Raw genomic sequence first — 27572 nt, forward strand, 5'->3', positions numbered from 1 at the left:
TAGACGTCAGTGTATTAGCAGAGTACTAAGCATTTTAAATGAGCCATACGTTTCCTGGAGCTTTTCAGCGGCCCTGTGAAGATTGTAGACAGACGGCATTTGTCTTGCGGTCACAATGCCCTGAAACGCACACAGTGACAATATGTTGTCTTCTTTCACTGGGGCAGTCTCTGCCGGAGCAATGGCGCTTTGCCCACTGAATATACTGTCCCTCTTGCAGAATTTCACAGCAAAAGCCACAACCATAACTGGTACTGTTCAATATCTAAACCATATGTTTAGATATGGTTTAACTGTATAAAAACATATGTTCAAACCATATGACTAATCAACGCCTTTTTAAAATTTTGTGGAAAGGGTGTGCTCCAGAAATGGACTATTAGATGTCATTATATAAACTTGTTTTGTTTTTTTCAAGGGTAAAAACAAATGGTGTGCCACAAGGGAGAAACGTGCCATTTTCTTTTCCTCCTTGCACGAAGGTGGTAATGAATGAACATGGGTACAAATATATCCATATGTATTATAAAGTGAATATTTTGAGATCAACTTATCTTTTACAACTGGATTACTAGACAGCATGCATTCAAATCCAGAATCACATTGAAAGGATATACATGACACAACAGAACAGCTTTCTTACCTGTGATACACTGAAACTGACCATCCTCTCGTCGAATAGTGAAGGCCTCACCTGGGTTTACCTGCACCAGGATTACCTGAGGAGAAACAAAGCAACATTTCATTTGACTTTCACACCTGTTCGCCAGTGACTGGTTCATTAAAACTGAGGCCCCTTTTGTACATGGACAATTTTACATGTTGGCATGTGTAAACAGAAGACACAGTTGATCTTTGTATAATGCCAGAGCGACTTTTACAAAACACTAAATCTTGTACGAGTTCTGCAAATTTACCTCGACAGCTCTAGTGTGAACAAAAGCAGTAACATTTCCGTGAAAAGCACACATACACACACAGGTCTTAACGCCAACAGTGTTTGGTGTTTCACTGACGACAGTCTCCTGAAAATCATAGTGGGAAAACAAACAAATCCTATCTCTCCACTGAGAGAATTTCTGCGATGCCTAACAGGTGACACTGGCAGAGGCAGGTCCAAGCAACACAAACAACACAGCCTCAATAGAACAAAAACACACAAAGCTGTCTGCTATGGGACAAGTGCTCCAGTCTGTTTAAAATATGTGCAGTAGACAAAAAACTTTATAGACAGGTCACCATTAACTTTCAGCCACACAACTGTTTTCAGGACAGAAAGCCATCAAAACAGGTATTGGCTACAAAATCAACAGGAGAAATTAACTGAGAGCAAGACTGACAGACTGTGGGGGCTGAGGTGTTGACAAGCCTTTCTCCAGTGTTGACTGTGGTCCTCAATTTAGCTGGGGGGATACACAATCATTAACCTGCAAAAAACTTTTCAACTATTTTTTTATATGGGAGATTTACAACTGAATCCATCAATAGTACACTTGATGGATTCACTGTGTGAAAGGGGGTGTTGAATGTAACACACAATCAATACAGAAGCTCAAGTTCTACATCCACATTCAACCATAAAACCATAACAGCTAATGAATAAAGCAAAAAGACTTACAATTATGTAGTTGTGTTTTTCACAACACAATATATTTTAACAGCTTCTCATTACTGTTAATGCCATGAAAAATTAGTTTTATCTTTTACAAGTGATTATTTAAAATTGTCAGTGCCATTTTCCCAACTGTACATAAAAACAAGAACAACCTATACATTTCAGGAACATTCAACAGATGTTGTGTACAGATGAAACATGGAAAAAACAGGAAGCAAAGGAAGTGGTTATTATTAACTCACTTTTAACATAAAATAAAGTTTAAAAAAAACAATTAGCCTCTATGTGCAAAAATATTGATTGTGTCAATATTTCAAATTAAAAATAGTCAGGAATCATGATTTCTAACTGAACTGTTTCTCCTTACACCACAAAACACCTGTTCTCTTCTTGAGTTATCAGGCTTTACATGCATTTTTAAGATTTGACCATAAACCTAACAATTTTAAACAGTTAATATCTCATACCAGTCATGCAGTTCATCATGGCTGTTGAAAATGTCAGGTACACACTGCTACCCTACACTGAGTCATGCTGCTCCTGTCATGACAAAAGAATTGAACATCAGAACCGAACAAGAAAAAGCCTCATCAAAAAGGTGCATTTTTTCAAACCGTTTCAATGTCACACTCTTTTGACGATAAAACTAAAATTATTAACAGAACTGAAGACTAACAATCTTCTTTTCATTCACTTAATCAACAGGTCAGATTATGTTAATACCCTGAAACTTCTCACTCCAAATCATCTCAAATTCATCAGTCTCTTAACTTATTATTTATAAACTCCAAAAGAACACACACAACAAGGTTTTTGTTGCCCGGCAATGTGTGTGGGCGCTAGTTACCTCACTCTTGTGGAAGTCGCTGTCATAGAATCTACACTCCCCTGGCAAAGGGCTTAGGCTATGGTTCTCTTCAAGCACAGAAATCATCAGCACCTCCATCTCTGACACTGCTCCCATTCATGTGCTCAGCAGGGAGAGGAAAGAGCCCTTTGACTGCCACACACAGAAGCTCATATGTTCATACACACCCACACAGGCAGCGTCAGCAGCAAGTGTAGAGGGGGGGGGGGAGGCTGGGAGGGGGGTGCAGGGGCAAGGGAGGTCTAATTGAATCAAAGTCTAGGCACTTCACAGTCAGGTGCATGTTGTTTATGTGTATGTTTTTTGTCCTTCTGTGTGAAGCAAACACCCTCCTCGGATGATTTCTCCCTTTTCCAATTTAATTCTAACACTGGAAGTTACATTTGAAATCAATACTGAGAGACATTCATTGCATGTTCATAACAACAAAAGGAAGGAAATTGCTTGCAAAAGATCTGACTGCTACTTACTGTTGCCCGCATTGCTTTTTCTCATTCAGGCGTCGCTATTCACGCAGTCACAGAGAAAGGAAAAGATGCTCCAGGGTCTACCAGACCCTCCACCACTTCACCCAACCCTCATGAGAAATCACATGACCTGCGATGCTAACACATCTGGCTGGGCTGATCCTTTACACCCTCCACTTCCATCAACTCCTGCACAAAATCCAGGAAGAAACTGGCGAGAGGCGAGGAGTACAGCAGTAGCTATGTAGGCGGATGGGGCTCAGTCACTTGCGCTGGACATAGCCTTCACATTAAGTGTGGCGTGAATCTCATGTTTGCTTAGCTTGGTTCAGCCTCATCTGCTCCATAGCGGCACTCTCTGCAGCAGGCGGCTTGTTCACTCTTGCCTCTGGCTCCAGTGCAGCCTCCCTACCGTCAGTATCCACAGCAACCCTTTCAACAAATAAGCCACAGCGATGTCCGCGCCAAACCTTCAGAGAAGGGATTGAAACCTTATCAGCAGCGGCCACTCTACGGAAAAGGAGAGCGGATGAACCCAGGAAAACAGGACCAAATATGAGGAGCCTCAGTTTGCTATTCAGCTTCCTTCTTGCCTCTCTCACTGACTGTGTGCCAGCTCAGTTAACGCCTGCTGTGCTCCTTAATATGGTTAATTTCAATAGCATTCCATCAGGGTGTGATCATAGCACAGCTGAGCCGGCAAAGGTATAAGGGTTCCATAGCGTGGGGAGTCCTTTGTTCTGCCTTTTTTCACAACAACAACAATGGCGTGAGGGAGCTGAGCGACCCACGCAGCTTCTGAGGCTGACATATACGACTACGCTACAGTCCCTCTCCCTCCCTCCCTTCTCTCCCTCCCCCTCATACTCTCTCAGGCTCTCTCTCTCATTCACAGAGCGACATGCCATACACCCTCTCTTAATACTCCGATCGATGTGAGAGGAGATGAGGTGGTGGGAGTTCAATTGCAGAGCTCCAGCGCTGGCGACAATTGCACCCTCGAGTTCTCTACTGTCTTCAAAGATCACAAAGCAGCCCACTGACAGTCAAAACAGACACTATTTGTACAGCGACACAATAAACAGAGCTTGCAAGTATTCACTGCTTCTGTAACATCTGTGCTCCTCATTCATTCGAAATGGATCATTCCTTAAAGCGACAGTGCTGATCACTTGATCAGCATGTGCCAAGTTAACAGATCCTCTGCGTCACTGATACTGCTGCGCAAGGGGTACACCTATGGCACATCCTCCACAAAATGAAATCCTACGGTTTGTTTTACTCTGTGTAAAATGACAAAAGCAAGGTTTAAGGAGTTCAATAAATGTAGCCTCTAGCAGCAATGATCAAGGTCCAAGAACAATAGGTTTACGAAGTAAGGTGACTTTAGGGAAACATGAAGACAAAAAATTATTTTGGAAGATCAAATTAACAATCTGTTATGGTGTTTATGCAGAGAATCTGTTAAAATAAGGATTTTGTTTTTACAACTACAATCAAGGAGTTATGGATGTGAAATCAGGATAACGCCCCCTTTAGGCTGATTTTTTCTATACATCTAAAATACATGTTTCAGTAAACCAAACATGCAATATTTAGACATGCCGCTTTTCTGTCTTTAACACACAATTATGGATAAATGTCACTTAATTTCATAGTGACTAAAATCCACAGCAAAGCCTTGATAAATCACCTCCTGAGATTCTATTTATTTAACTGTACACAGTTAAGATAGCATTCAACAGCCTCAGCAACCAAATAAACAAAATAAAATAAAACCTACACCTTTAACTCAGCAACACCAAAACAGTCAACCTGATCTCCATCAGGTTGACTGTTTTGGTGCACCTTTTTTGTTCCTTGTTGCCATTCCCCACATATTTACTGCAAAAATGGAGGATGACATTAAGGAACAATTTGTATAAAACAGCCTGGGCTTGGAATGAAGTCTTGGCCAAAATGTTTCAGTTACAATTGCATAATATTGTGCTGTATTGCGTGATGATTGCGTGATTAGTGTTTTTGGGTTTAAAATATGGACATGTTACGAAGATATTTCAGGAATTTTCAATAATTTACACTTACAATTGGTAATCACTATTTAGCTTTGGATTTCAACAAATTGCCTCATAATGCTAAATCAATGTCAGACATTCAACAGACCCAGTCTTTGGGTAGCATTGTCTACAACATATTCAGTACAGAAACTGATCGTTTTGTAAATAGCAAAACACATATGTATAATTGCCGGGAAAAAAGGTTAATACGTCTTTAGGTTAGTTCCTCTTCTGATAACTCCACTTGCTTGAGGCAACTGCCAATCATAGTCATTATCATAGTTACCCTTATCCATACACAAACCAAGCTCTTACGTCAGCTCTAAAAAAAAACATAGGAATGCGCTGCACAAACCAAGTCCCCTGCTATAGAATGAATGTACCATTGAAAGTTTGGCTGCCATCAGAAACCAACTGCATGATGACTTCATTTGGAAGTAGATAGACTCGGAAACAGTGCTAGGATACTGCAAAGGTTACTTTTCACACAGATGACTAAGCACTGTAATGTGCAATGGTTTCCTGGTCACATTCACAACAGGGATAATCTTTTTAACAGAGTGCTGGATGGAAGAAACCATGCATTAAGAGAACAGGAGCAATGGAAATCAGATACACTGCCACAAATACATAGAACAGTATATCTGAAAGTTAAACAATATATCTAGTTCCCACCGTTGTAAAGATTTGCATCCATGTTTGAACCCTAAGCAAACAGAGCGTGGATCTATTAGCACACACTGTCACACAGGTGGCCACTGCTGTGTTTTATTACCCCGGAGAATAGGCGAGCTCTGGGCGTTCATGGCTGTTAGCTCTGACGTTTCTCAGCCGTTGGTGACTCAGTGCAGGTTTCTCACTATTTGTTCCTCTTAATTGTTTACTAACTGACGTGACATAGCAGCTGGGTGGACAGGAAACAGGAGCCAAATGACACAGGGAAAATCCTGGCCAGGAACTAACACAGTCTCCCTGCAGCTGATGGCATACGCTTACGTGTGCAATGATTATTCAAGGCAATTTGATGATCCTCCACCCTCCAGGATCCCCTGGAAATGTTACATGACGGGATAGTAGGACAGAAGCAGACGGGGAAAAAAAATCTTTCCAAGTGGTGATCATACTGTAGCAAGTCCTTGTAGAATATCATCAATAGCAATATTAAGTCACAGAGGTTTATCTGTTATATGTATTTATCAGTCAACCCATTCATGTATTAGCTGAAACATGAGCCACTCAGTATTTTCCACCAGCTTTCTGTTAACTATGTTAATTAGCTTTCCTGTTTCTATGAACTCATGTCACCAACCACTATTGACTGACGATGAGGCTTTGTATTCACCTAGGTGAATATTTGTGTATAGTATATCATGTTTAAAAAGGGTAATATTATGTTGATGTTATATGCTGATTTACGTTTCAGGTATGTCAATTAATGATACTAAGAACCAAAGAAGGAAAACTCCAAATGACATCTGCCATTTTTATTTTTTTCAAATAGCTTTCAAACCACGGATAATGTCTGTATAAGCACGTATGTCTACATCAGTTTGGTACACCTGTACATTGTCATGTCTTCTTTCTAAATTTGGTGAGACTTCAGAATCAGAATCAGAAATACTTTATTGATCCCTGGGGGGAAATTTTACAATTCCACTCATTTTAAATATGATTTGTTATGAAGTCAATCGAGGACTGAAGCCATTCCAGTATTGATCTGGGTGCACGGTGAGGATCACTGTCCTGCTAAATGTCAAATCAGCACCCAAATAAATAAGGATGTTACTATGAAGAGCATTTTTATTCATGACTTTGCCTGTATTTGGCTCTGGTCTGTGCTCCTTTTAATATCTCCTATGAAATATACCCCACAGTCTGATGCGGCTAGCACCATGTTTCACATAGGAGCTAGTGTTAGATAGGTGATAGGCTGTGGGTAGTCCTGATACAGAGATCTTCACTACAGCCGAACTATTCATTTTTGTTTAATCAGACCACATTATCTTTTGGCTCATGCCCTCTGAAAATTTCACATGAATTTCTGAAAACTCCAGGCATGCTGTCGTGCTTTTTTTCCTCTTCAGGAGTGCCTTCCATCTGGCTCCTCTACCACATAGCCCAGACTTGTGAAGTGCTGTACTGAGTGTAGTCCTTCCAGAGGAAACTCTCATCATAGCTAAGACACTTTGTACTTCTGTCACAGTTGTCCTTAGACGCTTTATATTATTATTTCTACTATTATTGGCATTTTAAGCTAACAAAACATAGCGCTAACTTCCTGTTTAATGATTGGACTGTTTTCATTTGATATTACAAACAAGATTAAACATAAATGTTGTCATTTGATGTATTGTACCAGAGTTAGCTTAAAGCTTTCAGGGCATATCTTGATCCAACGGCACAGTATTTGTATCAATTGATTTACTTGATAAAATATTCAGTACCTGTGTCTGTTCTGAATATTGGTGCAGTAATGGTATGGTTTGTCTCACTGGCTTAGGAGAAAGTGTCCTAAACACTGCTGAGTCACGCACTGTCCACCTCCTCAAAATAGTTGACAAATAGTGGGCTCACCCCCATCGTCACAGATGATTCAGTGGCTGAACAGGAGACAAGCAGAGTGGGTTGCATTTTTGTCACAACATCTCAAGCCCTCTGGCAACTTGTGAGGGGCACATGTCCAAGGCCCTGTCTCCTGTGTCTGGCTATAGCATACAAGGCCAGCGCCAAAGACGGCAGAGTCGGGAGGGAGGTCTCACTATCCCACAGTAATATTAGCCCACGCATGGCATGTAGCCACAAGCAGACCACACACTCAATTTGTGTAGTTACTATTTAATGCTGAGCTTTCTTTCACGCAACCAGAGCAAACAGCAGGTTTTTGATTTCAACTCATGTCATAGAGGATTTAAAAACAGCATGATTACATTTGAATAACAACATGTTAGAATAGAAAGGAAATTAAACGCAATTGAAAAACATGATACTTAATAAGGTTGGATGATTTCTATGAATGAGTTTCTGACAGTAATTGCACAGCAAGTTTACCAGGGAGTGACACTCGGAGAATAATTTGGAAGGTAACTGCCAATGAACCATTTCTACGAACGGCTTATAACATTTTTCTCAAAGGTGTTTTTATCACTTACAGTCTGTCAGGTTACAAACACAGACCTAAAAACCATCAAAACAGAATAACATAAAACCACAAGCACAGAGATGAAAAAAATAAATGGCAGGTCTAATGAAAAAGAGTAATGAACAAAATTTAAGAAAATATACATACCCATCAGCACAGACAAGTACGTAAGCCATTAGCTAGGCTTACATTGACAGAAACAGACTGATTCATCTGTTACCAATTTAGCTACAAACCAAACGGCAAGAGAAGGAAAAACTTGGAGGGGAGGGGGGCTTTAATGGATGGAAGCAGTGAATCATACTGTAGCCAAAGTCATCTCTAAAAAGGAATCATCTCAGGTAATGACCCCAAGACAACAGCTTCCTCTCTGACTCAGAATAATTGGTCCAACAGAGCGTTAATACCAAGCCAAGACTGGGATAAAGAAACCAAGAACAAAGAATGAGGTGTCCTTGCAGCTTCTCCAACTAAAAAGGTCAGATACGGAGGGGTCAGCCATCGCTGTGAATCCTCTTCACTGTCACCACAGTCCTGCCTTGCTCTGTCAGGGCCCAGACCCCTCCAGTGGTTCCTGTTCCTCACTCTGCAGCTGTCATGATATTTACACACCTCCTCAGACACGCGCATGAACTACATCTTATTCACAGAAACACAGAAACAACAATCCTCGAAAAGCCAACAGACACAGTACACAACAGACAAGACCGCTATAGGCACAAAGTTTCACAAAGCTGCAAAGTTCGGATTCTGCAAAAAACTGTGAAGCAAGTCTCCAAAAAAGCAACCATGCAAAACATGATACCACCATAACATACTTCCAAAATATATTGGTACACCATAAACCTCAGTGCTCTATTCTCTATAATGCTGCCTTGAGTTTTAAATTTAATGTTACCTGCAGAAGAAGTCAATTTGAGGCAAGCTAACAATGCTAGTATAAGCAAGGGCACACTCGCACCCAGGTCCTCATGGTCAAAAGGTAATGACTGAAGTAATAAGCCATTTCATTTGCAAGGACATGCACCCATACAGTGTTGTTGAAAATTATGACTACTGATGGATGATACTGACCCTGAAACCACAGTGCACAATATCCAGCGCTGGCAGCATTTGGGCACTGCCCAAAAGGTTGCCTTGTGTATCGCTGCCCATTGTTCGCTACTGTTGCTGTAGCAGAAGGCAATGAGTCTTTAATACTTGAAACAAAACAATCTTTGCTATTTTGCCATTGATAAAATTGTTTTTTAGCTAATGGTATTCAAACCTCATATAATTAATGTAACGTAAAAAAAAATATCAAATCTTGGCTCAATAGCAATGAATTGTTTTGGTATCTAATTGTAGACCACGTATCTGGGTATTGTTATGTCTGAGAGCGATACACAAACACCCCTAGCACAAAAACAAAGTCTGTGTTATCTGATACTTGTTATTCGTCCTCATAGGAACACATTTCAGTACATTTCAATGATCATGAACATGCAGTGTCTCAAATTGGTCTGAGCAGCAGGGTGGTAATGATGTAAGCCAGGACGGAACAGCAGCATTTTATTCCTCTAGCTCTCATAAAACACTGTAAACACTGACAGGGAACGAGTACAGGTAATCAGGTAACCTTTGTGGGAGGTGGTAAGGTAACTGAATTCCATGAGAACACCACACTCACAGCCCAACGCGACCAGCAAAATTTGATCTCTACATGAACAAAGCCAGATTCAGGCAAGGTTTTTCCACTGTGGAAAATGACAAGACGGCTGGAAAGGCTTGTTTATAGGGCAGTGCTAATATTAGCAGGTCTTATCTTGACAAACTGCATAAGACTGAGGAAATGACAGAAAAGATATCACTGTGGGTTCCATGCTATCCCCCAGGAAGTCACGGAAACTTAAGCAAATCGAACTGATGACCATCAAAATGACAGGGAAATCACCCAGGCTTGTCAGGGCCACTCAATCTCACTCTGATACTGGCAAGAGATGGTGGGGGATATCACCCCATATCCTGTAACCGTGCAGCAACGGCTACTATCAAAACCGAGAGAGATGTGGTTCATAACTAACAAGCACCTGTTGCCTATGAAGTAAGTTCCATGAGCAGCTGAAGTTAGGACAGCAAATCAGTTTGGGTTGTTTCAATACCTATCTGACCAAGGACCATATCTGCAGATTTTGTTTAGCATCTGAAACAAGCCACCAAACGCATCAGGTTTCACAAGAGGTAGGTAAATCCTGTATGCTGTTGTCAATGTAAATGTATCAGAAAACGGTAACAACAAGTACAACACTAAATCAGATTGAGGTTATAGCAACACAATAGAGTGAAATGATCTAAAAGTAACAACAAAATGAAAATACAGCTGGGTTTGATATATCATAATATTGATTATTCCACTACTGCAGTAAGTTAAGGCAAGAGGTAAATATGAAATTAATTAACTAATAAAAGTAAACCAATTCACACAGTGATTTTTCTCCAGTCATTATATTAAACAAGTGTACATGCAGAGCTTCAGACAACTTCCGGATTTATTATTGCATGTCACACACAACCCAGGCTCCAGCCTCTGCTGAACTACATATCAGGCTGAACACCACATTAGTGTTTGATGTGCAGGTCAAACCATACACTATGTCACTGCCTCTATCACTGTCTTAAAGTAAGCCTGCTAAAATTTCTAAATTTCACTGATTAAGTCCATGAATGTGGTGCATTTTAAGGCATCAATATTCCTGGCTTTGCAAAGCAATCAATGTTATTATTATTTCTGACAAACACAAAAAAAAGCTGGCACATGCTATTGTGGCTTTGTTTTCTACATCATAGGTTCAGCTACATGAGTCAAACACACAATAGTTCAACAACTGAAGACTTAAGGCCAACAACAGACAAAATAAGCCCGAGGCACCACTTCTAACAAATCCCTTCAACTGTAATTACAAGGCAGATTGCTAAAAGTCAATTTGGGGATAGCAGACTTAATGCAGCAAGAGTGACTAATAGGAGAGGGGTCTGAGTGTTACCTGCTGTGGGCCCTCCCCATTGACCATGGCTTGGGGTGGTGGTGAGGCCAGGATTGGGAGTTCAGGGCTGAGAAGCTGGCCGGACTCCAGAGGTGGGGTGTGGTCTGCCATGTCTCCCTCATTCACACCACTGAAGAGGTACTCCTGCAACAAAGACACAGCAATCAATGGAAATGTACAAAGTATAGCACCTAAATTTGTGGTATTATTGTCTTGAGTCTTCCAGTCACTACACCAGTCACTACATTTACCAAGAATGTCCACAGGATGTGGCTTCTCACTCCCCTCTCCTAATATACCGTATGAGCACATAGTCACCTAGATTTGTACAATGTTTGGAGGTGACTGCTTTCAATATGAAGTTGACAAAAAATGTGTATTGCTATATGTATGTTAAAACTGTGATAAACTAAGTTTACTCTAAATACCATGAAAAGTACATTTTTTTTTTTAATTTCTGCAGGTATTTTGTATAATAGAGCAAAAAATTCTGGGGAGTCTTATTGTTTCAAGCTATACGATTTCATCAAGTTATGAAAATTAAGGATGCATTAATGTATATTGGATGTATAATGGATATCTATCTATCAATTTCTAGAGATGTTGCAAGAGTTTTTCCTTTATATGACAAATACTGAATTCAAGAAGATATAAATATGTGCTGTAGGACACACATCTGCTATTCTCCATGCTGTTTTTTTCCATTTTATGATGATATTAAGGTCTATATTTAGTCATTTAAAATAAGAGGCAAATAACCTCTAAATGCACAACTGTTTCCAGTAAAGACACAGTGACCAGCTGAATCACACTGAGTGGGAATTCGACGCACATCATAATTAATTTCCAAACACATCCATTGTTTCCCACTGCCAGTCATGCACTGGCAGCATTTTCTGGCACAGCAGCCCACTTGCTGACTCTGAAAGACATTTTCTGATGGTATCAATGAGCAGCCAGGTTAGTTCAGCTGTTCCACGCAAACTAAACAGGCCTAATCAGAGACAGAAGAGAGGGTTGATCAGATGCATTTCCTTTTATATGATATGAACATGCCATGTAGATTTTTATCCCCTTCCCTTTGTGCCTTTGTGGGAGTCTATATTGTCTATTACATCTGTTTGGTACTTGTCTGTGTTATATTTTGCATGCTCCACTTAAGAAGGAACTTGTATAGTCCATATAAAATCATAAAATCAAATGACAAGCCCTGAGCTAAGATATACTCAAAAAAGCTGCCTGAAGTAGTTTACTAGAGAGGAAGGGTTTATCAATAAACAACAGCAAATCTCAGTTTTGATGCAAACTAACTACTAAAACTACTGTATTAACAACAATAAATACCAGAGATTGAATTTTTTTTTCATGCCACTGCACAGTCTTACACAGGAAAGCTCTCCCTTCCTTACATACACTAAATTGGTTTTATGACACACCAATACATAAGCACACTTGCCTTGGTAAAAAAAAATGTAATAGTAGCATATGGAAAAATGTTAACTCCTTCAAGACCGCATAACAAGTACAAGTACCCACTGATGTCAAATGTGTTCTCACATCCTTCGTATAACAAACAAACAGCTGACCATGGAGGCATAAATGTTGACTAAATTAAAGCAATCAACAAAGGCAAATTAACCAAGAGGGGTTGTACATAAACTCATGTCAAGTCAAACCCTATGAGAGTATCCAGGAAAAATACAGTTCACTTACACTTTTAAGACACTGCAATGAAATAAGACTAAAAAGTCAAAAGGACCACTCTGAGGACTGACCACTTGTGAAGAAACTTGCAAAAAGGTTACATGGCATCAAAAAACTACAGAAAACCATGAGAGAAATGTAACATGTGTCCTTGAACCTAATTACAATCTAGCGCATGCGCCCCTAAACCTCACAGTGATCTGGCTTATCTGTTAGCTTTAGCCCCTCCCCTCCTTAAGCTTTAACAACAAAGTCAGTTTACAGTGTGATGGTCAATGAACTGGGTTTGAAGGAAGTATTGCTGCAGTAGGGGATTGACATGAGATTAGCCTCGTATCACTATCAGGCTTTAGGTGATGGCAGGCTCCTTCTGTGGTCGTTGGGCCTCCAAGTCAACCACTGCAGCCACCTGGCATATTACTGTACTCTATAACACAAGACAATGACAAGTAAATCTATGTTCAAATTTAAAATGATTTGCCTAGAACACACTAACAATAGCTACCTAGGGTTCAGTGAAGGGGAAGTAACAAAGGGGGATTCATTTTGACCCTGTTTCACACACTTGAAGGAAGCCACAAGTGGTATTCTGTTGTCACACAGGAAATGATGATTTGACAGCTAATTATTGCTTTGTTTGATTAGGGTAAATGGGTGATTATAAAGTTGTTTGTATACTCCAGTTATTAAGTACTTGCAGTTATCTGTGGAGGCTGCATGAGTGCCACGTAACCTTTGCCAAAATATGAACACATAGTGTCGGCCCTTTCCCGTCTTTGCTCCTATGCCTTCTCTAGAAAATTACGTGGCTATAGAAGTTGTGGATAAATAATGAGAAATCACCAGAGTCTCCTATTAAAAACTAGTGAAAAACACCAGCTGATTCTGGTGTTAAACTCCCATTGCAGTTGCATTGCACTAAAACCTGTATATAGTCTTTCCTGTTGCAGCACAATAAACATGACTCGAAATTGTGTTAACATCTGGTGTTGCCCTGATATCATATTTGACTGTGGCAAAGAGAGCAGTCAATAAGGACACAACAGCTGTTTTTCAGTTACAGTTTTGGTGTGAAGGGGAAAACACCCTGAATGGGTAGAATAATAGGATATTCTGTCTGGCAAACACTTCCTCATTAAGTATTTTTGTAGACAAAGGCATAGACAAAGTGATAATGATGAGGACAGAAAATAAGGCTTCATGTGTATGACGATTTGGACATTTTGGTCGTCAGTTTATAATACCGACTAAAATGTATCAAGGTTTTAACAAACACACACAATGTGGTGGTTTAGCTAGAACACCTGGAGAAATGTTTTCCAACACAAGCCAGTTTCACACGGTGTAACAGCTGGTTATCCATTTAGTCGTGTACAGTTACCCACTTAGCTAACCCTATATCTACCTTACTTAACATCATTGTTACTAGGTCTAAGAACTACAGAAATGCACTCAGTTAAATTTAGCTAATGCTTCTTATTTGCTATAGCTAAGTTAACTAGGTTAGCTTGCACCAAGACAATTGTTTACTCTAGCTACAGGTGTGTGTGTGTGTGTGTGTGTGTGCTTAGCGTTATGTCATAGCTGTTCGTTATCTAACTGCAACATAACATGGCAGTCAGCTAAATACCAAACGATAACCTTAGAGTTTATTTCGAGTTCAAGACACAGTTAATACACCGTAAACTGTCAGAAACACAAGTGAGTTATTACCAAGAGCAGCTTACGTTACTCACTCAGTCAGTCGGCACAGCAGCAGCAGTCTTGACCGACACGCCGATGCAGTGATGATTTCCAATGCAGCTCTTCCCGAAATGTTTAACGTCAGCAGGCTCCGATGACCAGCTACTTTCTGCAACACCTGAGATAACTCGCTAGCTACCTAGATAAACACAAGACAAGGCAAAATGTGACATGCTAGCGTTAGCTACCTAATGCTACCTAGCTAATAGTTAGCGAGATGAAGATGTGCTTTTCTCGTAATATGAACGACGATCGCTCGTATTGACTACACCTAAAACAGATCAAAGTAACTTGCGAGTGAAAGGGACGATGCTAAGTATCGATAATGTTAGCCTAATTGCCAATTTTATCGAGATAACTTTCCATCCAACCCTGCTCCTTGCATAAAAGTCAGGAATTTCGCCATCGCTTACAGGGCTCTGTGCGCATGCGTACTACAGCAACTCATGACGAATCCCAAATTCCAAGATAGCGAAGAGAAACATTTATAATATTGTCACATTGTTTTAATTTGTTTGTTAGTATCGTGGACGTGGTCAGTACCCAGTATAGCTATAATGCACTTCATCTATCTACCTACAGTTTCACGATTTTAAGGAAGATCTTAAGGTTGACGTGTCTGTGATCGGTTTGTCCACAAAGTCGATCGCAGACAAATGTGAGTGTATGTGATGAAAGGAGAACCCCACAGTTGTTTCACGTGTACCTGATCTCAGTCTACCGCAGCCGAGTTACACATGACCCCAGACAGACAACACTTTTATTGTAAATATCCGGTCCACCTTAACAGTACCATATCGCCATATCATATAAGAGTAGGCTACCATTGATACTGTTTTTATCATGTTTCCTGTACAGAATGTATAATTACTGTAAGGATAAGTAAACTTGCATTTTTTAATTACATAAAGTATTCCCATACCACTCCTACCAAATTCTCAAAGTCTTAAGAATCTTAGGGAGTATGATGATATGTCTGTCATAGTTAAAATGGACAGACTTTAGAAGTGTATCTGTCTATCTACATGGTTTTATTTGACCCAAGAAACAAATGTGAGCACACTTAGTTTGTAATATAAGTCTGTAATATATTGAGCTACCATTTATCCATCAAAAGGTGCACATTAAAATGGAAATGTATGTATTTTAAACATTAAGTCACGGTTTATTTTCAAAGGCACAATTTATACTTACCAACACATATGATTTTACCTTCAAGTAAAATATGAGCATGTCAAATGAGGGCCTGTAAGGCTTTGGCACAAACAAGTGCAATGTCTCGTGCACTGTCATGCACTAAGACTAGGTTATCCATGGCTCCACCTGCTGGCCTTAATAAAGGAGTACCAAGCTGTTTTTGCCATAGCAGTCAATGAGATTTGAAGTAAAAAGGAGTCCTCTTCCACAAAACTGATTCTAAAAAGGTGAACATTGTTCCATTTCGAGATATACTGATGTCGGCTGGTTTCTGCATGTGTCTTATCCTCCCCCATAACATATTGTTTTCTGTGCAGTTTCCAATAAGAAGAGTCCATGGAGGAATAGAGTTACACAGATACATTTGAAAAGAGAAATAGTTATGAAAGTATGTAGAAACATACTCATGAAAGTAGCCACCCACATAGATGCATCTGAGGAAATATAAATAGAACATATGTAAATACTGTACATATTTTTACGTGATGTTAATTGTCCAAATCAAATACAGTGTAGTCTAATCTAAGACGTTGGGTGTTATAATGTTAAAATCAAGTACATACAAATTAAACAAGCTTCAAAACTTTCCTCAAATATACTTATCACCGAAAGGTTTCAAATCTTGCCTTTATTGGGGTTGATTATGAGTTTCTTTCCTTTCTTTCCTGTACAATCAGTCAAGCAGTAATGTGTGACTTTACTAATCAAAATACTAATTACGATCACTTTATTTACTTGTAATTGCAGATTTTGTTAGATAGATTGTATAGCCTATTTTCACCCATTTTCAATGTTCAAAATAAACTGATACATTATTGTATATCAGGATTGTCTTTAATTGTTGGTTTTCAAAAGACGACTTAAATGTTACAAAGTCTATTACTAATAGTTAGCTAATGGGAATGATTCTTGCTGGGAAAGCCTTTTATATTTGGTAAGCTAAACATTAGAAGTTCCCAGCTCCGACTTTCTGTGAACGCACCATCTAACTACAGGAAGTAAAGTGGTGCTGTGTTTTGGCAGTCGGTGGTGTAGCGATCAAAGCTAGCTAGAACAAGGTGCAACCCCAGCAACTTATGTGAAGCTAGACCCATAACAGACTGTCGAGATGATTCCATCAGCAACTTGATTCGCCAGATATGTTGGCTGACAATTTTTCAATGTTTCAGTGTTCAGGGATTAGAAAACGACATCGCGGGCGAAACACTAGCTAGAACAACAGCAAGGTAACGTCAACAGTTTGAACCATCAGCGGCTCCCTGCAGCAACAACACTCCTTACGCTAATTAGCTTAATAGTTTTTCAGCTGGATAGGTTAATAGTTAGGCTACCGCTAATGGTAGCGCTAAACGGCAACTTTTATGCTGCTAGCTAGCTAGTAAACCCAAGCTCTTACAAAGTCTTACAACGCAACATACCCTGTGTCTTTTTGCGTTGGCTACTTGTGTCCTCTTTGCAATTTGTTGACTTGAAGTGTTGGACATCTCATGAAAGCGGTGTGTAGTTGGGGATGGGTGGCGGTCATAAGGTCTGGGTTAATGCTAGGTGCAACTTTATGGTATTGCTCGCTGAGAGACTGTCATTGTAAAGCGTTCTGACTTTGAAGTTTGTTACTTGTGATAACGAGTCTGGTGCTTGCAATTCAGTGGATAATTGCTACGTATTGTCAGCCATATTACCTACTATTACCTACTCTGATATACACACACAAGGAGACAAGTAGGTTTTATGAGAATACATTAATCTTGGAGAAAACAAGCTAATAAGTAATCTCAATTAAATACAGAGGCCCAAGCAACCCGTTTCAAATCAATGCATGTGGGCTGGTTACACTGCCCTGAGAGTGAGTCCATCCTTGTCATTTGGTGTTTGTATTGGAAATACTGTATCAGGCTTTAGATATGGTAGAGCAAAGAAAAATGTAGAGGCGACACACTGATTCTGTCAGTAAACATACGTTATTGGTTTTACCGCAGTCAACAGACATACATGTTTTAATCTGTCTACAAAACTGGGCTCAGTGCCCAGATGCTGTCTGTGCAGGGCACTTTTGAGACATGGGAAACCTAGTGGGTAATTTATCCTCTCATTTTTTACTTAATGCATTTGTTGTTACAGACTGGACAATATTTACTGTACGTTTCCTTTTTGCATATTCATTGCACATTCAACAGTAAAGTTTGGCCTTCTTTTGGTCTGATTTTTGCCATTTTTTGATAACCATACTAACAACAGCAATAGTAATTTGTATGCAATCAAGAGTTTATTAACCAGAGCAGGAATGACAATGTCATCATGTTCCTGCTGTGATTAAGCATTTTCCTTTTCCTTTTATGAATCCATTCTTTCTTTCAAACTAAACCCAGTAAGTACAATGTTTAGGTAAGAGGACGTGCACATCGAAAAATAAGTCTTTTTGATTCTTATCTTTCCATTAAGGTACATTTCCAGCATTTTACACTATATGTTTAAATATCTGGATGACTTGTATTCACATCTGTTTAACTATGTTTTCTCCTCATTTCACAGCTGAGTAGTATGCTGGACGTGGGGAAGTGGCCAGTGTTTGCACTCCTTCCTCCTGAGGAACTACGGCTTATCCGGCAGGCTTGTGTCTTTGGCAGTGCTGCAAATGAAGCCCTCTATGTCACAGTTAATGATGAGGTAACACTTAGGCTTTAAGCAAGGTTGCTTTAATCCTCTTGTTTACATTGGGAAGTGTTGCAAGGCTTGATAAACTCTCCTTTCATAATATTGATTTGATTATTTTCTATTTAGAAGTGGATAAAAAATGCTGCAGTCCTCTCACTTTCAGGTTGATACAGGTTGCAGTTCCAGGCACAGGGATAAGCAGATAGAATGAGGCTATCTTTAGCCGTATAGGCCTAATACCCGCGCAAGCTCCATTTTTATCCTGTGGAAAGGTGTAGAGCGTGCCTCATCTTACCTCCCTTGCTCATGTGTTTGTCCCTGTGGCCCAAACAGTTTATGTTTCGGAGCAGTCAGTTGTGGCGTGAACACAACTGACTGCTCCGTTTATTTTGATGGATTTCACTTGCATGCATGCACGGTTATTACTTAAGTGGATATTAGTTCATGCAGCTCACAAACATTCTGGGAAAAGTATTTCTGAAAACGTCTCACAAATCTCACAAAAGATTACGTTTTGGTTGCAGTTGTTGTTTTATTTGTGTGTGAATAGCAGTGAAATGATTAGTTTGTTAATAATTTGATTGTTAAAATCTCTTTTTGGAAATTGTGAGAGCCATTTTTCCCTTTTTCTGACATTTTAAAGACTTTATAGACAATTGATCAAAAAAATAATAGACAGGTTAATGGTAATGGAAAAATACAGTAAAAATGTATTTCACATAGACTGCAAAATTACTTTTCACACTTGGAATTGTTGCTATAATTTTCAATTTTATAATTTAGTCTCCTCCCAGTATGTTGTCTCACCAAATACTTAGTGCATACTGGGGTGTTCGTATTCATCAGTAAACATCAGAATGAAGCATTTATGTATCATTTATTAACATCAGTACCATTTCACCAGTGATGTTTGGTCTTTGCAGGTCTTTGCCCTGGGCACCAACTGCAGCGGCTGTTTAGGGCTCGGAGACCTTCAAAGCACTATTGAGCCGCGCAGGATTGATGTCTTGTGTGGAAAGAAGATTGTGTCCCTAAGCTATGGAACAGGACCGCATGTGGTTATCGCTACTGCAGGTAATCCAGTTCAGAAAACTTTTATTTGTCCCTGAGGGGGAATTTCTTCTGGAGGCATAGGAATGACATCAACAACAACAAGATGATGCATGCAAATGAATCTGGTTTTATGATGATGCAGTGTCATTGCTGCCCATACACAAAAAATCGGCTAATTAAAACCAAAAGAGTGCAAAAAAAAAATCTAATGAGTCTAATGAGTGATAGCAGGTTTTCATTTTTTGTAATGGGTCTAGTCTTTTGTTCACATTTGGATCACAGATTGTTCCTTTTTTCCAGATGTCTTTAATGAATCTTGTGAAGTCGACTTCTTCTTATCTATTAATAAAATATTAACCACTGAGACAACATGAGTGAAAGTTTTCCGGCTGCTATGTAGATGGAGAGGTATTTGCATGGGGCCACAATGGTTACAGCCAGCTGGGCAATGGGACCACCAACCACGGACTGACGCCTGCCCTGGTGTCCACCAACCTCCTTAGCAAGAGAGTGACAGAGGTGGCCTGTGGCTCCCACCACACTATTGCCCTCACAACTGATGGAGAGGTAACCTGTCGTCAGTCATGTCCTTCCTTGAGGTTCTTTCTGCTTAATCTGTGTATTTCTTTTGGACAGTGAACATTTATCTGTGTTCAGGTGTTTGCATGGGGTTACAACAACTCGGGCCAAGTAGGTTCAGGGTCTACTGCCAACCAGCCGACACCACGCCGGGTCAGCAGCTGTCTGCAGAACAAAGTGGTGGTTAACATAGCCTGTGGTCAGCTCTGCTCTATGGCTGTACTGGACAATGGAGAGGTAATGGGTCACATCAATCTGCAGATGTTTAGCATGGATAAGTGATTCAGTGCTCTCAGTAGGGCAACTTATTCGTAGTAACCTAACCCTTAATTCTTTTTTTAAGGGGATTGGCTAATGCAAATGTGTATCACACCTAAACATAATATGTTCATGAGTTAAGCAGTTAGTACATTATAGACATGGCTAATCATTTCATGTTTTTACCATTTTCTTTTAAATATACAGATTCTTCAGAAGGGGCAGACCATTTGACACACATTTTTACCCTGATTTAATGTCCCCTGTATCCAGAAGCTTTTTCTTTCTCCTCTAAGAAGGCAGTGTTCATTGCAGTTTACAGTAAATGAGTTTCTTGCAATGGGGACATCTCAGAATATACATATAACTGCTGAAAGAGAAAAATTTAGAGAAAATGCGAATGTGCTGCTAACAGATTTTCACAGTATGTCTAATATATGCAGATAAAAGCTAGGCTGAAAACAAATAGCCCAAAACATACAGAATAGAATTGATATAGTGTGTGCATGGTCTGAATTTGTCCCCTGTTTGTAGATCTATGGTTGGGGCTACAATTGCAACGGGCAGCTAGGTTTGGGCAACAATGGAAATCAGCAGACCCCATGCAGGATCGCTGCTCTCCAAGGTGTCAACGTCGTCCAGGTAAGAGCCCAGAGAGAGATACATCTCTGTTTTTGATTATTTACTTCAGTTAACATTCAGCTTAATTACACTCTTCCTTCCATAAACAGGTTGCCTGTGGCTATGCACATACATTGGCACTTACAGATGAGGGGTTTGTTTACGCCTGGGGAGCCAACTCGTATGGGCAGTTGGGAACAGGAAATAAGAGTAACCAAGCTCTCCCCACTCAAATAAACACAGACAAGGAGAGGTTAGTACTTTGTTTTCACGCCGCCCTCAATTAGCAGCAACACCTCTCTGCCACCACAGCAGGTTACTGAGGGGCACATGACAAGATCCTGAGAGATTAATTATTTTAGTCGCTAAATGCCTCAAAGGCATATATGGTTTAACACCATGGAGTAATAAGAGATTGATTTCTGACTCCAAAGAAGTATTAATATAAAAGTAGTGCTCATTGTGGAAATCTGCTTCTATTTGTCTGTGATAGAATGCCTTCTTTTCCTCTTAATTAGCCACAATAGACATATTTCAGTATACAGTCTGCATAAGAAGGCTGCATGTTAGCAGTACTTGAGGTTTGAATTCTATTTTTGTCACTAGGATGGTGGAGGTGGCTGCATGTCACACCAGCCACACGTCAGCTGCCAAGACCCAGAGTGGGCAGGTCCTGATGTGGGGTCAGTGTCGAGGTCAGGCCGTGGCCAGCCCCCACCTCACCCATTTCAGCAGCACAGACGATGTGTTTGCGTGCTTCGCCACACCTGCGGTCACGTGGCACCTCCTCTCAGTAGGTAAGAGTGTTATAGGAATATAAAGATTTCTAAAACTGAACAAGAGCCCCAGAACATCCTCTATAGTTAAGGATTTTTTTTACTTTCTCCCACATGTGTGTCATAGGTACAAATTCCTGGAAGTGGTCTAAGAAAGAAAACAGGAAACTCTGTTTCCTGTCCACGTCAAACACTCATATGTTTACCGATTGATCTCATTTGAAGTCAACTCAAACTGAGGAGCATAAACACATCTTCATCTTTATTTTGTGCACTCTGTTTCTGTATGTTGTTACCTGTTCAACTGCAGTGCTAGAGGAAAACATACTGACTCCAATTAAATTCCCTAGAGTTTCCTTTTACAAAGTGTACTAGAGAGAGTCATATCTGTATCATTTTTAATTGTAATTTATGGGATTTTAATAGAATTATGTATTTGCATACCCTATATATATGTGATCTTTATAGTGAAATACGGCAGTTGTTACAGGACTGTAAAATAGGCGTAACACATCATTTAGCACTTATTCAGTTTCAAAGACAGGCATCATTTCACTGAAAAATAATTTTATTTTTGCCAGATGGTGATGACTACCTGACTGTTGCCCAGTCTTTGAAGAAGGAGTTTGACAGCCCAGAGATTTCAGACCTGAAGTTCCTGGTTGATGGGAAGTGTATCCATGTTCACAAAGCCCTGTTGAAAATCAGGTACAGAAAACCTGCCGATGTTTAATATGGATAAGTGCAGACCCTCAACGTCCAAAGTGAAAATGTGAACGTGCTACTTGGTTATTATGATTATTTGGCAAAAATTAGGTTTAGTTAAATAATGTGATGATTATGTTCTCACCGTTTAGTTTTGAAGTTGAATATGAATATAGACTTAAAAATGAAATGGGAGTCTAGGAAAAACTAACCAAAACAATACAGTTCCCGTCCAGTCACATGACACTTAGAGCAGCTGGTGTGTGTCTGGTGAGTTGCACAATGTGTGGCTTACTGTGGTTCTTATTTACACAAACCAAATTAAGAGCTAGTTTTAGGTGCATCCAGATATTGGAACAGAAACAGTGTCTCCAGGTATTCCTCTCTGATGTTAGGCCACTGCACTTTGCTTTGGAACATGCTTTTCCTTTCTTCCTCCCCAGAGCAGCCTGCTTCTCCATCCTGACTTTCATTTTGGTCACATGAGTGTATTATTCACATTCAGAGGTTGTGCTTAGTCATGAGTAATGAAGGCGCTTGATAAACCACACTGGAGTTTTCAGGGGAACTCTTTGATGTTGCAGAATTGCGTGATTGTTAATTATAGAAACAAAAAATCAAGACAAACAAATCATTTTGTTAGTTGTGCAGCCGTCATGATGGCAAACACACTGAGCCACCTTTCTGTGATAATGAATTTAACATATACCTACTGAATGCTGTGTTTCCTATTTTTAAACTCCATCTGTTAGAGAGTGTTTCCTCGTCTTTCCTGTTAATGTCATGGGGAAGCAAAGACAGACATATTGTTTCCCGCTTTTCTTTTTATAACCACACTTGGACACAAAGTATCTGCATTTCAGTCCCTTGCTCTTTTGCACTGTCAGTAGGAAGGAGCCAGACTGTCTGTGACGTCAACCTTAGTGCACACGCTCACACGAATATACATCAGTGCAAAACGCCTGCTTTGGCAAGATCACATGCAAATGATACGTTTGAAAATCAGTTGTTTGTTAAACTGTGTCCTGAGAAGAAAAGATAGAGAGGCAGTGTTTTGAGCCAGGAGAGATTAGCAGTGAGGGAAATTTGATCAGTATTTATAATGCAGAGGGCCATAAGGAACAAAAATGGAAAAATACTGCGGGCTATAGTTGTTGGCAAAGTCCCTCAGCTTTGCCTCTGGAAGTGTATTATATCATTAAGAGTGAATCTTAAGTTAGACCATAAGAATATATGGATATATTTCATTTTCACTCTGACTCAAAGTAACGATAACAATCACAGTATATAAAAAAAAAGACCCATTGCTGTTTCTATATACATGGTCTGTATAGATTGTCTCTTGGGGGGGAAGTGATGTGGTGTGATTCAGATAAAATGTTATGGGAAAGAAAACATGATTTACAGCACAATCAGACAACATTAATGAGTACACACAGTGAGCTACAACAACCAACCATACTATACTTACGACATACTGTATGTAACTAATAGAAATGAAGAAGTCTTTCTCAGTGTACCTGAGGTTCACTCAGTTTACCAGGTATTTTAAAAGGGCATAGCAGTGATTTTGAAAGTTTTAGTTCCTTAACTACTAATCATGTATACTTGATATTTCTGCTGAATGTTTTTCAAATGATGCTGTAGTGTTTCAGACTTTTGCAGAGATTGTTCCTTCTTTATAGGCCGCCAGTTTGCATTGATTTCCATCCAGTATGAAATGTAATTAGCAGGCTGTTGAAACTTGCTTGAGTTATGTGATCGATCACAGTGAACATCAAGTCTCTTTTGTTTTGTTTTTTTCAAATTTGATTTTCATTGGTTGGTAATGCAATTTGCAAATTGCGCTGCGTTACCTCAATGATAATATAACTTTGACAAGAAATGAATGCAAACCTTGGTTTGAGTAGGATATTGTAGTAGTAGCAGTAGTGTTAAGTACACATCATTTGTAATAGACTAACACATACTAAATTACTGGTGTGGTATCTTTTACCATGTCTGCTCCTTTTCTTTCCTCTCCAGGTGTGAGCATTTTCGTGCACTGTTGAATGAAACAGATGAGGATGCCATAGAAATTCACCAGTTCTCATATCTGGTGTACCGAGCCTTTCTGGAGTACCTCTACACAGACACTATTAACCTGCCACCAGAGGATGCTATTGGTAAGCCTATGCATGGACCACAGTCCTTTTACACACTGAGAACACTAAACACACTCACCTGTGCGTTGTTCTTGTGTGTGCAGGGTTGCTAGACTTAGCTACGTTCTACCGAGAGACGAGGCTGAAGAGGTTGTGCCAGGAGACGATCAAGAGAGGAATTTCTGAGGAGAACGCCATCACTCTGCTCTCTGCTGCGGTCAAGTATGAGGCGCGGGTAAGCTTATAGCCCCTGACACACAGTCAGACACCATGGTGGTGGGGGCCTTCTCAGTAGCTAGTCAGTTGTACTCCTCAGCACTGACCAGACAGCCCTCTTCATTTTTAGGACCTGGAGGAGTTCTGCTTCAAGTTTTGCGTCAACCACCTAACAGCTGTCACGCAGACCCAGGCCTTTGCAGACATGGACCATGACCTGCTCAAGAACTTCATTAGTAAAGCCAGCCGCTACGGGGCCTTCAAAAACTGACTAGAGTGCCCCCGTAGTGATGGATCCAACGCCATGAGGCTTAAGCTCACTGAGGTCCTGAGAGTCAACCCTAGACCAAAGTAAACATCAGGCTGATCAGTACTTCAAAGCCTTGTCACTGGGGATGTTAACACTGGAGAGGCAAATGGTTTAAGGTTTCACCTTCAAGCTGATGCTTCTGTGTTGATGCCCTAAACCTAGCCCAAACACAGTGGTTGCTTAGGGCGTAAATATTGGGTTACACCACTCAGTCAGTCACAAGCAGGCAGCGCAGAGGCCGAATAGAAAGATGTGCCACAGTGGTCGTCTTTCTGTCGTCTTTGTGTTACTGACAATATGCTTGGCTAATTCAGTGTCTGATTTCTATTTTCAAGCTAGTCAGCAGACGGATGAGGTGCAGGTGCTTGCCTCACAGTAACAACTAGCTCAGACAGGACGCCTGGAAATGCTGTAAACTAAACATAATTCATTGCAACATAGGCTTGGTGTTGAGGTATAAGTCTTTTTTTTTTATCACACTGCCCTTTATCAGTTAGTAAAACAAATCAATGCGTATATCGTACTGTAGTACATTATGTCTGATCAATAGTAACAGGAAGTGATCAACAAAAACAAGTCAGCCGTGAATTGACCCTTCACATTGTGCTGCTTTTTCTTTGAAGCCTTGATTCTCGAACTTTCTGGATTGAGAAGTCGTATTTAATGAGGAAAAACATACAAGTTGTTCTTCCGTTTTAGAAAACTGCAACTTATGTTTTTCTGAACAATCATAGTTTGTATCTGATCACTGATGATATCTGTTCTCTTACATAAGTCAATGTTAAATTTTGCCACTTTGTTTTATATTGTAGTTAATCACCTTTGCCATCCAAACTTATGGTTACTGTTTGATGTCTGTGTACTAACATTCGCACTGTTTTGCTGTTAAAAGAAGTTACTTTGGCCACCGTCAGTAGACTGCTAGAAAAAGGTGAAGTCAGTTACACTTTTCGAGAGATAAGGACATCGTACTGCGCGTTTACTGGTGTTCAGATTAACCCTCTCTGAGCAGCTGGAAACAGTGTCTGATTTACACAAGCATATTGATTCATGTGTAGCCGGTTGGTGATGTTACACTGTAAATGCAGCTGATTTTACAGTTGTGTTTCATTGCAATTTGGTATGTTTACAAAAGTTTGGTTGTTTATTGTTTTTTTAATTGTTAATAAGTTGGCAGCAAACATCTGGTTCTTTTTACAAGTGTTTCTTTATATCTCTCCCCTGGTAGCACATTGTGGTAATGAAATAGTGCTGGCTTAGTCTAATTACCAACTGACTGTGTTGAATAAGTCTCATATAGGACCACAAGGTCTTTAAATGTAGTTACCAGATAATTCCACATTAAATTCCTAAATCCGTCTCAATAGAATGTAACAAAATACTTTTACTTTCACGAGCCAATTATTGTATTTTTTGGAACATTTTGATAATTACTAAAAATGCCTGTGTTCTTGTTTTGTATGGAAAACGCTGTAAGCTGCTTACAGTGGCTCTAATGGTCACGTTTGATAATCAACAATTATTAAAATGAATAACTACATCATTTGATTGCTGTGGTCTGTTATGGAGTGATTAACAGTTTTGACATACACATGTGCACACAATGTAAAATAGTGAAGATAATGGCCATCCCCTACAACACCATGTTTGTGCAAATGTACAGCTAGCTACAAGCTACATACATAAAGTGATAACTGTGTTTTACCAATAGCAGCTCTAAGCCATCGGGGGGCAGTGCCTAGTACTTGAATATCTCCTACTCGTGCATTTCTGGGGTGAAAGCCTGCTGAGTACCGGTGGCACATGTTGTGTCAATGTCAACTAATCACTTATCTGCATATTACAGTTCCTCTAACTCAGTTGTACATTTCTTTTGAAAACAACTCAAGAAACACGATATGAAGTAATGTGCCCCCCTCATCTAGTCGGGGAAATGCAAGCAAATGAAAGTTGCAAAATAATTTGTTTGAAAGATATGTAATACCTAATAAACAACTAATGTAATATTGCTAGTGATTTATGCAGGAAGTGGGTGCATTCATTTGAACGTGTGTATAATGTAATACAATCTGACTCATTTCAAATGAGTTTCAAATTCATGTACGCCTGTTTATTTCACATTATTGCCACATCATCCAGTCAGGATAACTGGAACACCTTACAAGATAAGGCAATCCAATATAATTGGTGTGCAGTAAATATTAGATTTGTTCAGAGGCTTCTTTGAGACTGTGTAAGAATGTGTTGATTTTACTAAAACGAAACATAAGCTTGACAGTATGCTGAGCTCTAACCGACCGTATGTTTGGGCATATTGTGATGAAAGCCAGATCTGCAGCTCACAGACAATAATTCAATTACTTGGTTCCAGCTTATGGCTATGCCCGAAATTAACTATATTAAATTGATGTGCATATGGCTTTGAGGTATAGAAGTATAGAAGAC

General features: G+C 39.8%; 2 protein-coding genes across 2 annotated transcripts in view; one reads left to right on the forward strand and one right to left on the reverse strand.

Annotated features, from left to right (window-relative positions):
* The window catches only part of fndc3a (fibronectin type III domain containing 3A), a 41944-nt gene extending 27222 nt beyond the window's left edge, over nucleotides 1-14722 (reverse strand). Inside the window, exons 1-3 of the mRNA XM_070905468.1 lie at nucleotides 14610-14722; nucleotides 11170-11313; nucleotides 644-719 (exon numbers count right to left, since the gene is read on the reverse strand). Coding sequence (XP_070761569.1) covers nucleotides 644-719; nucleotides 11170-11280 — 187 coding nt within the window. The 5' untranslated portion in view covers nucleotides 11281-11313; nucleotides 14610-14722. The remainder of the gene's footprint in view (nucleotides 1-643; nucleotides 720-11169; nucleotides 11314-14609) is intronic.
* Nucleotides 14723-16866: 2144 nt separating this feature from the next.
* rcbtb2 (regulator of chromosome condensation (RCC1) and BTB (POZ) domain containing protein 2) lies at nucleotides 16867-26667 on the forward strand. Its single transcript, XM_070905425.1, has 12 exons — nucleotides 16867-17039; nucleotides 18343-18477; nucleotides 19389-19539; nucleotides 19919-20085; nucleotides 20176-20334; nucleotides 20890-20997; nucleotides 21087-21229; nucleotides 21583-21773; nucleotides 22334-22460; nucleotides 24483-24622; nucleotides 24706-24836; nucleotides 24948-26667. Exons 2-12 carry the CDS (start codon nucleotides 18352-18354, stop codon nucleotides 25086-25088), a joined length of 1584 nt encoding a protein of 527 aa, XP_070761526.1. The 5' UTR covers nucleotides 16867-17039; nucleotides 18343-18351; the 3' UTR covers nucleotides 25089-26667.
* The last annotated feature ends 905 nt before the right edge of the window (nucleotides 26668-27572 follow it).

This window comes from Enoplosus armatus, chromosome 5, assembly GCF_043641665.1.
Source record: "Enoplosus armatus isolate fEnoArm2 chromosome 5, fEnoArm2.hap1, whole genome shotgun sequence".
Taxonomy (NCBI): domain Eukaryota; kingdom Metazoa; phylum Chordata; class Actinopteri; order Centrarchiformes; family Enoplosidae; genus Enoplosus; species Enoplosus armatus.